Consider the following 12,589-nt stretch of genomic DNA (forward strand, 5'->3'; position numbering starts at 1 on the left):
CCAGTACAGTGCCTGACTGTAGACCTAGATGACATGGGTGCCCGGTATAGTGCCCGACTGTAGATCTAGAAGACAGGGGTGCCCGTATAGTGTCCGACTGTAGGTCTTGATGACAAGGGTGCACGGTATAGTGCCCGACTGTAGGTCTAGATGGCATGGGTGCCCGGTATAGTGCCCCGGTACAGTGCCCGACTGTAGACCTAGATGACATGAGTGCCCGGTACTGTGCCCGACTGTAGACCTAGATGACATGAGTACCCGGTACAGTGCCCGACTGTAGACCTAGATGACATGAGTGCCCGGTACAGTGCCCGACTGTAGACCTAGATGACATGGGTGCCCGGTACAGTGCCCGACTGTAGACCTAGTCGACTGTAGACCTAGACGACAAGGGTGCCCGGTAGAGTGCCCGACTGTAGACATAGATGGCATGGGTGCCCGGTATAGTACCCGACTGTAGACCTAGATGGCATGGGCGCCCGGTATAGTGCCCGACTGTTTAAGAAATATTACGCACCACTGTGGGTCATATGACATGATAATGATTGGCCAGTCAGCCACCGAAAGGGTATATGGACCGAGGCGTTAGATGTGTTTTATTGAACAAAGCTTTTATATTTTACTTGCCACAAATTTTCTCAGTTATGAAAATAGCAAGCCGCTCTTACCAGTTGTATGACGTCAGCGGTCCATATTACATTTTTGTCGAGGTCCGGATCGGTCAAAAATATGATGTGGACCGCTGACGTCACCAAACTGTTTTTTTTTTTTTATCAAAAAACAGTAATTTACGGACCGACCGACTTTATGTATACAAAGAAGGTTATGTATTTTGCAACATTTTACTATTTAATGAATCGATTATTATTTATTTTTCCTAGATATAATGACATGTTCTTCACTTCCTACCTCCCTGCGCCTCTTTGACCTATATATATCAAATCCTTATGCAGTACAGTGTCATAATTACCGACGTTTGAAAGTCGAGTATGCACTATCAATTGACCTTATATAGATAGATAGACCTTATCTCCAGTTATTAAAGCGGTCACTGTAGTATTCACCTAAAAGACGAATACAAAATGCTTCTTTCATATATGTATAGAATATCTTAGCGGCAAAAATTATATTTTGTCAAATGATAGGCATTATTTCTCAAGTTTTCTAAAGCGTTTATTTTGGTAAATCAGCAGCCAGCCGTTATTGAGTTTATTTAAGTGAAGCGGTAGATATAAACAGTGGCTGGTCAAGGTAGTGGCTCGTATACACAAACTACTGTAAACCATAAAAGCAATTCAAGATTGATAGTATGTACTTTCACTCACAAAATAGACGGTTATGCAACTGAGTCAGTTATTTTTGTTTGAACGTATACTAACATAATCTTTAACCATGACTTAAGCTCAGATTGATTACCATAGCAGTTACGTTTGATATTGGCTGATGTTCTTTTCATTCTCTACGAAAAACATTGTCCGATGAAAACTTACATAAAATTTAAACAATTTTACATGTACATAAACATTTCCGGTAAAACAGTTTCCAAGAACGGTCATAATGCATAATTATACAATGTACATTCAAACCCGTTTCAGTGCGAAGCGACATATCCCATTACGACGTAAAAAAAAATAAAAAAAATATGTTTGTAGCAAGGTATATTATTTTAATATCATTACATGTTGTATTCTCAATAGGGTACAGAAACCATTCGTTAACCCTAAGGTACTAATTATATATGCCACGCGCTTTTAAAATTTCTATACATAGCTTAAACAAACTTTTTACTAACATTTCCATACCATTCTTGTTTAAATGTATATATTATTCAGCAAAGAATTCGTTTATAAACACAGTGTTTCCAGATTAGTTTTGAAGCATAAGCAACAGTTGCACGATCCACAGGATCATATATGCATACCACCAATTAAGCCAAAAAAGGTGTGTTTTTTTGTTTCAACCATGATGTCCAAAATAAACCTATATCATGGTCATATCATTATTATAGACAATTTTAAATATAAAATGGTCAAGTTTTAACATGTTAACTCAAAAGATACACATCTTTATGGAAATTAACAAAAACAAATCCACACTTCGGCTAAAGAAAGTATAGGGTCGGTCGGAAAAATAGGGTCTGTCGGGCGAGTGGAAATAAACACTGTTTGATGCAGGATCTGGAAAGTCCCATCATTGTCTAAACGCAGTCGTATACGCTCGTTACAGAGTCCTTCGGATCGGAAATGGTCCGGGGAGGTAGATTGTAAGTATCTCCCATGGCCGAGGTGTAAGGTTCATTCCAACCCGAGCGTAGGGTGTTTTATGGAAACGAGGTTTACCGTGTTTCCGCAGAACACCATGCGCGAGGGTTGTGATGAACCTATCTTGCACGAGCGGCTATGGTAGATGCTTTTTCTCCCATCTCAGTTAAACAAATTAAAGTTAAAATGTATTTTTTCGCTGGAACTCTTTTGTCCTTAGTGAAAGTAATTAGCGTATAGATATCTGATAATTTGTGGTTGTCATGGATATACGCGCAGTGATTCCGTTTATGTAAATAGTCAAATCGTTCTTAAAATAGTTTTGAGGAGAGTGCAGCATTATTTCTTGAATGCAGCATTCAAACATTGTTATGGTGCCATTTGAAGCGAGAAATAATTAACTTGGATTTTTGCACTCCCGACAGTTAGGTGCGTTTCGTTTCATTCTGGAAACTCAGCCGATTGTGTCAATAGTCGGATATCTATCGTGACTATGTCTTGGATGATTCTGCTGTTTCGGATCGAAATCGCAATTATATCCGGTGTTGTCTGAACGGTGTCTTGGCGTTGCCTTTAAAAACATTTATGCTCTGGAAATATATATCATTTTTCTCACTAATTGGGTCCAGATTGCGTCCGGAGCTTGCAGATGTATTCCTTCAGCGTCGGTTCACTGTTTGGTTACTGTCTGATCAGTTCCGGATCGCGTTCATCGGAATCTGGGCGCTTTCTGGACAGATTGGATCGTTTTTTTACCATGGAAACTTGCAAATCGGATCAGAATCAGACTGAGGACCGGATAATCGGGAAGAAATCGGCTAGAAACAGCTGAATCGGGACGCTTCCTGAACAATATCTGAGCTGTTGTCATAAGTAAATAGATGTTGTTGTTTTTTACAATTGTTTGAATTTCCAGCCCATGATGGTCCAAGTACTTTCGACAGATAGTTGTGCCCCTTAATGCTTCAAATCCATGATCTTGATTAGACTTTTGACAAATTTAATCGGAAAGACAGCAGCATACATTTTGAATGTGTGACTGAGGGCATTGTAGACCATGTTACTGTACTTTTGGAACCTCATTTAATGTCCTTTAAAGGTCATCTTTTTGTCTTCAGCTCGATTTAAAATAATTTTTCCCTTATCAGTCCATGCACTCTTAGCTGACAACAAAAAGATCGTCACTTTCAAAGTAGCCTCATTCGAAAAAATTCACTTTGTTAACACAACGTAAGTAAACTTTAATATACGTTCGTATGTTTACTGTTTTAGATTTAATTGCTTTGATAAAATAACAAAATACAATAACGCTACTCAATCAATGTTTAATATTGTTCAAAGTTTGTTTTATTAAAGAACATTTTTTCACTCTAGCACAGTTTCATTTGAATATATTTTTGTTTTAACTTTGTTTGGTTAACTCAAAGATAGACTCATTCAAAATGGACTTAATGTTAATAAAACCTTTTTTTGCCCCATTATCATGTATTTATGAAAAATATTTTTGAACTTAGTATGACATGGTCTTATTGTAATAATTATTCACGTAGAAACACAAGCTCTAGATTTCGATGTCCGGTCCCAATTTATCGAAACTTCTTAAGCTTAACAGGCTTAAGTAGCTATTTCAATTAGCCAAAATACATACTCTAGGTTAGGGTTGATAAATAAAAAGTGGTTTATCGTGATTATCATAAAGATAATTCTAATTAAAGTCTAAAAAGAAGTATATATTATTTGAATTATAGAAAAAAAAAGTCGCGAGCTTCGGTTAAACGTGTTATAAGAGACTTTAAAAGTCTCAAAAATTGGTGCCTGACTCCTTAGAAGAAACCGCTTTAAACATGTTCTGATAGATTCAACCTAATATACATTTTGTAGTATTCACTGAATGGTTCTGACAGCTACCGAAGAGTTTACATATGAAAACTGATCGAGACTAAAGCCGATACATTTAGATAAGCTGTACGCTATATGTATGGATCTTTCTAATTCAACTCTTTCAATATACTTCTTGAAGAAATTGGTAGGCCATGGATTATTTCATGTGCCTATTGATGGCGAGTGCCATCGTGGCAATTGGCAGCGCCACGGGAACAACCCAAGCTCCAACCCAGCACCAACAGGACATGCACATGATGCAGACCATTTATGACGAGCTAAAACAGCTTAAACAGACCGTTGGAGGCCTTGCAAGACAGACGATGTTGCAGCAACTATTTGTTGAAGAGCGAATACGGTCAGAAGGTGGATCAGGTCTTAAGCAGGTCAGGGCCGGTGGATCAGGGACTAGACCTTACCACCACACACTTCATGCTGCTGGATCTGCTGCTGGTATTCACGAGCATTCCAATTACGACAGAACAGTAGGGCTTGGCGAGCTTATCGTTGTCCTGAATGGAGTCGAGTTCCGCACCAGGCACAACGATTACAAGCTCAAGATGCCATCGACGAAAAGCAAGAATTACAATGAGGTAGAGGATATTCCGTTCCCCAACGTTCCTCCATCAGTTCTTAACAAACACAACGTCAGTGACCAGATTGCAGAAATGCGCGAATTCTTCAAGGCATTCCACAAGCAAGACATTCATCATCGCGACTACAGGCCATATTTTAAACCCGTTATGTGCTACTTGGAAGGTGGATGGACGACAGATACCCGCAACTATACCGCATTTTATCTTCGCCCGTGGGCAAGATAAGAATATCTAGCATGGTTAAATTATTGGATCTACTTATCTGAGGTGGGAGAAATTCTTTTCTCCCACCTCAGATAAGTAGATCCAATGATTTAACCACGCTAGAAATTCTTTTCTTTCACCTCAAATAAGTATATCCAATAACTTAACCATGCTAGAAATTCTTTTCTCTCACCTCAGATAAGTAGATCCAATAATTTAACCATGTTAGAAATGCGTTTCGTTTCCGCAGAACATCATACGCTCGGGTTAAGATGAACCTATCTTACACTCTCGGCCATGGAAGATACTGATGATCTTACACTCTCGGCCATGGAAGATACTTATGATCTTACACTCTCGGCCATGGAAGATACTTTTAATCTTTGCAGCGAAACTATTGTATCTGATAGTCAATATTATATGATACCTATTATTATTGAATTTCCCATCATGGGACAAAATAGTTCAAAATTTACAAATCCTTATGAATAATGGATTAAATTCATCTGATTCAACAGTTTACAACATAAAGTCTATTCCATACAATTAAATACATGCACATGCATATTCGCAATAAGTGGCAGTCGTCTGAATAACAAGCGAATTAAAAGTTTCATTCAGATGGTATGGTCTTACTATCAAATTTTACACAGACCAAAAATGATTTTTATAGTGAAAGTGATTACATGTTATTTGTTCTTATTACCTCATTCGTGTTATTTGTTTTTATTACCTCATTTTTGTTATTGTAACCTCAATTGTCTTATTTGTTCAATTGTCTTATTTGTTTTTAAGACCTTCGTAGTCTTATTTGTTATTGTAACCTCAATTGTCTTAGTTTGGTTTGTTACTATGACATATATATATATATATATATATATATATTGAGATTTATTCGTTCATATATATAAATATTATTATTGACAATAAATGTGTGCTAACAATGATCGAATTTTAAACATTCCATTTATAAAACAGTCATTAATTCTGCAATAGAAAATGGTTGAGAACAAGCCATTCGAAGACCCGTAGAGAGCTTAGTGTTTTAACACTGAATTCGTCCAAAATTATATTTAAAAACATACCGGTATCAACTAATCCAACTCGAATAAGTGCCTGCTTTATCTCAAATAGTCCAAAAACCAATAGACCTCTGCTCATAGAGTTACCTTTACAGTCTTAAAGCTGAACTCTTTCTTCCAAATTAGAAGTACCTTCGCTGGACGAAAGTACTTCTACGGTACTTACGTGAAAGGGACAAGTTCCTTCCTCTGCCGGAGTGATAGCATTTCTTGGGGTGCACCACTGAACCATAAAATTGGGAACCAGAAAAGCTTGTCATTCATTGCTACTATGAAGCGCGTGCAGACCGGAAAGCAAATTATATAAAACATATTGGGAATCCGGGTCAACTCGGCCAAGTTACCATTTCGGCAAGCAATTCAATCTGCCAAACTATCATGTTGCATGAAGGTAGGGAACGTGCAATGTCGAGCCGAGGCAAAGCAACATTTAAAGAAAGACAATCTTAATCCAAGTAATATTGTTCATTTATTGTACCATTTATGAGAGTTGATGTTATTATTAAGTCATGATAGAAATAAGAATAATAAGTATAAGAGTAATAATAACAAAAGTAGGCCGAAATGGTGAGTGGTTATGTTCAGTTTGATTCAATCATCACAAGCTCATCGTCACACTACCAAATATACAAACAAACATGGCATGTGGCATGTGAATGGGTATATTTAATAGCTATAAAATTCATGTCTGAACTGGACGTTTACCGTTTTTATGACGTTTTCAGGTAAGTGTAACGCTTATAATCTATACATTTCAATTGATAATACTATTTTGAAAACAAAATCAATTGCTGTGCACACACATTTTTACACTTATGAACGTTTGATCAAGCGTTAATGTAAATTTGAGCAAATCGTGTAGGGAATGCACACCATTCAGAGTACGTGATCCAAGCAAACTATTTTGTTAACTTAAGTAAGTTACTCAAACATTATCTATGTAAGAGCTCTTGATCTTTATCTTTTCGTGTTCATTTTTACACAGTTCCCTTTCACGGACTTCATGTTTTCTAGTATGTCTTTATCCTGCATCAATCACTCCGTTACTCGGAACTCCTCGGCCATTTTCTATCGAAAACAACCTCGGATGTATGCCGGTACATCAGTAGAAGTAGTTCGTAAAATTTTGAATTATATTTTTAATTAAATGTAGTGTTTTAGTTTGTATTTGTATATCATAGTTTAAATTGATTGTCAGTGAAGTGTATTATTGCAAGCAAGATTCTTAATAGTTAAGTCGTTAAGATTAACTGCTAAATTGAAATTACTACGCAGCGTAGTTAAAGTGTACAGATTTCTGACATTGTAAACCAACCATATACATCCGAGGTTGTTTTCGATAGAAATGACCGAGGAGTTCCGAATGTCACTCCGTTGCAAAAATGGCCTTGTAATACCGGGTAGACTCAAGTTATCCCCCCGTGGCCACAGAGTAGACAGTTTGAAGGCCGTTGTGTTTCGTTCACTCGTCATGTACTTATAGACTTTCTTCCACACCGCCAGTATTCTTCTGGAATTATGTTAACAATTGTACTTTTACTTCTGGAGATTCTGGATAAATTCAGGCCCATATGAATATTATTCATCTGCATACACATCTTCTTCATCATAGATCATAATCTCATCAGTTAATGAAGCATTATGTACTTGAACTTCAAGAGCCTTAACCGTAACTTGATATTCTAGACGTACATTTGTAGAAGCTTAATCGGTGTGTGTGTACCACGTGATAAATTACGTCATATATGCTAAGTCGGAAGGAATCATTTTGCTTAAAATGAAGACTTAAATCAAAGATAACTTTTCTTTTACTACACCATTTTAAATAAAACAAAGGACAGTCTTTGCAGCATAAAGAGTCCCGCATTCGTTTTATTACTGAAGTTTGCTATGATGATTAGTTTCATCTAACACTTCGACAAACCTGTATCCAAAATAATGATATGACAGTGCTCCGTCTGACGGCCGTATTGTGAAAAGGTTTGTCGAAGTGTTTTAAGAAACTTAACTCTCAATCAAACTCTGGTAAAAGACCGAAGGCGGGGCTCCGCAAGCGGCGTAGACGCGCTAAGTTTCATTTAAACTGCTGAAGAAATAGTGAAGTTATCTTTGTTTAAAGTCTTCATTCGAAGCAAAATATTGCCTTCCGACTTAGCATTTATCACGTGGTATACACACACTGTTAATCATGTCGTGTTCTAATTTACACTCAGACATGTCTATCTGGTCGAGTTACCTGACGACGACCTTGTCGTTCCAAAAAAAATCCCCCAAACCATTTCGTTTAGAATCCGAGGTGTGGGGGTGGGTGTGTGTGTGTGTGGGGGGGGGGGTCACTAACTTTTTGATGCACCGACCATTTATACCGGATGGTCACGTTCAATTATTCATCTTATATTTGTAAAAACACCACCTCACATAATAACAACTTTTGTTGCTGACCAATTTACACCTGTTCTAACAAGGCTTCTGTGGTAGTGGTTATTATGACGATTATATGGAATACCAAATCAACAAATAAACCTGTTCATCATTATCCATGGACCAATGAACTATATTTTATGGTCCTCCTGGCTCTCTGTGACAGCCCGGGGAATATTGTTTGAAGTTTGCTCTTCTCTTTATCTCGCCGAATCTTCAGCAGATACGCCTGGTAAGAATATCAGGTCACTATATTGCATATCTATCTCTTTCTTAAAATGAGATTTTCTATGGGAAGTGTAAACAAGACCAATCACTAAAGATGATTAATATATTTGGGATGTACGTGAAGTTAGCGGCATAGCGGCGTGAAGTTAGCGGCCTGGCGGCCTATTGGCCTAGCGGCGTGAAGTTGGCGGCCTAGCGGCCTGGCGGCCTAATTATTTATTCTATTTCCAAGCAATTGTTAATGCGTTTTATTAATAACGACGTGTTTGAAAAAAATGTTGATAATCGCTTCAATGTGTTAATTTGTGCATAAAAACAGTTAATATGTCAGCTGTGTGAAGTTAGCTAAACATACGACATTGGACATTGGACATTCAAAAGTGAAAGTCGTGCTAGCACGACATTGGACATTGGACATTCAAAATCGAATGTTGTGCCAGCACGACATTGGACATTGGACATTCCAAAGTGAAAGTCTAGCTAGCACGACATTGGACATTGGACATTCAAAATCGAATGGTGTGCTGGCACGACATTGGACATTGGACATTCAAAATCGAAAGTCGTGCTAGCAGTTAGCACATTTAAATCAATGTATGACATGTTTTATGAATGAATGTTTTTTTTTTACCGACTTTAAATTAATTTTGATTGCATGCATTATTCGGATTTTTTGTTTATTTGAGATATTGTCTTGAAATTATTTGAAAAGGGTCAGAGATCACAAAGCAATGAACCATTATAAAATTTATTAACACCAAGAGAGCATTGTCATGACGATTCCATCGCAATATTTGAAACTTAAGCATGATTCAGATATATATGATGTCACATATGCAGAGAAAGATTCAAATGAATATACTTATGAATGGTCGTGGATTATATGTAGACAAACAGTGATAATGCTTTCAAAATGGCATATTTTTAATAAGCTTAATTGTTTACACATCACTGCTACACATCTAGTACCATTTATAAAGGAAGTGAAGATAATTATATCCACAGTATATAATGACATATGGAAAATATAGACATGCATTGATGATTCCTACAAGTATAAATGTAATCGTCCGTACATCTTTTTTATCTGGTTTTACGTAAACACAAAAAAAATATTGTCAATGAGTCGATAAAGTAACCTATTCCTGCCTGTCGACTTGTTTTTTTATCGACTCAGTTAGTCGAACATGCTACGTCGTCTTCATTTGGTAAAGTTTATATGAAATAATTGTGTTCGATAAACCTTTTTGATAAGTCGACAGAATTACACAAAGCGTTTTATAATCAATCGCATCGACATTAAAGAATTCAAAATGACGTCTTCATCACATACGACATAAGTTCTTATAGGTTTTACAGAATATACAATTTATACATGTAAAATGTGACACCAGCGCCATTGGAAATGGCATCTTGGGCAGAACTGACAATGGTTGAAAGGGTTGAAAGGAAACAAAGCGCAAATAATTATATAAACCCAACAAATGTGCACTTCAGTATGTGTTTATCTACAGAGCTTTAGAATAATTATATTACATTAATGAATGTGTCTGCATTTACATGGAAATATGTATGTATATCAATCGAAAGGATTGTTTTAATACAACTCTCAATAACAATGTTGCGGACTTTCAAATACAAGTTTCTTTGTTAAATATGTGTTAGGTACCTCAAATGTATAATATTGTCGGACATGGATGTGACTTAAGGCAACATACACACACAGCTAAACTTGTCAATGCATAAACCATTGGCGATAATGCTACATTTCGATGCATGGGGATCCCATATAATTTTGGTATTATTTTAAAGGGTACTGACAGATAATTAATGAGTAAAAATGACCTTTGTCCAACAATTATTATTTGTATACTGGTTGTCGTTTCATTATATTTTTGCTCTTAATATTTACCACTTCCATTGGATGCCTAAATAATATTTGGTCACTATGAATAGACAGATATACGTTATTATAAACCATATTTTAAAAAATAAAAGCCAAGTTGAATGTCGTTATTTAACACAATAATTTGAATGGAAAAATTAGAATTGCAGCCTTATCACCAGTCCAAGATTTCGGATATATATATTTCTGCCACCTCAGAAAAGTAGATTCAAACATTTGTCCATGCGTGAAATTCTTATCTTCCCAACGGGCAAAGATAAACAAGTACCCGTATGGAACTCTTTTTTATTGCCTTCACTTTGCTGCATCCAGAACTATTTAAAGAACGATTTGACTATTAACATAATCTGAATCACTGCACGAATATCTATGACAACCAGGAACTTTTGAATGTCCAATGTCCAATGTCGTGACAGCACAACATTCGATTTTGAATGTCCAATGTCCAATGTCGTGCCAGCACAACATTCGATTTTGAATGTCCAATGTCCAATGTCGTGCTAGCACGACATTCGATTTTGAATGTCCAATGTCCAATGTCGTGCCAGCACAACATTCGATTTTGAATGTCCAATGTCCAATGTCGTGCTAGCACGACTTTCACTTTTGAATGTCCAATGTCCAATGTCGTGCCAGCACAACATTCGGTTATGAATGTCCAATGTCCAATGTCGTGCCGGCACGACAATCGTTTTTGAATGTCCAATGTCCAATGTCGTGCCAGCACAACATTCGATTTTGAATGTCCAATGTCCAATGTCGTGCTAGCACGACTTTCACTTTTGAATGTCCAATGTCCAATATCGTGCCAGCACAACATTCGATTTTGAATGTCCAATGTCCAATGTCGTGCTAGCACGACTTTCACTTTTGAATGTCCAATGCCCAATGTCGTGCCAGCACAACATTCGATTTTGAATGTCCAATGTCGTGCTAGCACGACTTTCACTTTTGAATGTCCAATGTCCAATGTCGTGCCAGCACAACATTCGATTTTGAATGTCCAATGTCCAATGTCGTGCTAGCACGACTTTCACTTTTGAATGTCCAATGTCCAATGTCCAATGTCGTGCCAGCACAACATTTGGTTATGAATGTCCAATGTCCAATGTCGTGCCGGCACGATAATCGTTTTTGAATGTCCAATGTCGTGCCAGCACAACATTCGATTTTGAATGTCCAATGTCCAATGTCGTGCTAGCACGACTTTCACTTTTGAATGTCCAATGTCCAATGTCGTGCCAGCACAACATTCGATTTTGAATGTCCAATGTCGTGCCAGCACAACATTCGATTTTGAATGTCCAATGTCCAATGTCGTGCCAGCACAACATTCGATTTTGAATGTCCAATGTCCAATGTCGTGCTAGCACGACTTTCACTTTTGAATGTCCAATGCCCAATGTCGTGCCAGCACAACATTCGATTTTGAATGTCCAATGTCCAATGTCGTGCTAGCACGACTTTCACTTTTGAATGTCCAATGTCGTGCCAGCACAACATTCGATTTTGAATGTCCAATGTCCAATGTCGTGCCAGCACAACATTCGATTTTGAATGTCCAATGTCCAATGTCGTGCTAGCACGACTTCCACTTTTGAACGTCCAATGTCCAATGTCGTGCCAGCACAACATTCGATTTTGAATGTCCAATGTCCAATGTCGTGCTAGCACGACTTCCACTTTTGAATGTCCAATGTCCAATGTCGTGCCAGCACAACATTCGATTTTGAATGTCCAATGTCCAATGTCGTGCCAGCACACTATTCGATTTTGAATCTCCAATGTCCAATGTCGTGCTAGCACGACATTCGATTTTGAATGTCCAATGTCCAATGTCGTGCCAGCACAACATTCGATTTTGAATGTCCAATGTCGTGCTAGCACGACTTTCACTTTTGAATGTCCAATGTCCAATGTCGTGCCAGCACAACATTCGGTTATGAATGTCCAATGTCCAATGTCGTGCGGGCACGACAATCGTTTTTGAATGTCCAATGTCCAATGTCG

The 12,589-nt window shown here is 37.5% G+C and overlaps 1 protein-coding gene across 1 annotated transcript; it reads left to right on the forward strand.

Annotated features, from left to right (window-relative positions):
- Positions 1-3,443: 3,443 nt before the first annotated feature.
- On the forward strand, positions 3,444-5,747 carry LOC128204753 (uncharacterized). Its single transcript, XM_052906159.1, has 3 exons — positions 3,444-3,491; positions 4,282-4,950; positions 5,738-5,747. The coding sequence occupies exons 2-3, from the start codon at positions 4,295-4,297 to the stop codon at positions 5,745-5,747; spliced, it is 666 nt and encodes a 221-aa protein (XP_052762119.1). The 5' UTR covers positions 3,444-3,491; positions 4,282-4,294.
- The last annotated feature ends 6,842 nt before the right edge of the window (positions 5,748-12,589 follow it).

This window comes from Mya arenaria, chromosome 10, assembly GCF_026914265.1.
Source record: "Mya arenaria isolate MELC-2E11 chromosome 10, ASM2691426v1".
Lineage (NCBI taxonomy): Eukaryota > Metazoa > Mollusca > Bivalvia > Myida > Myidae > Mya > Mya arenaria.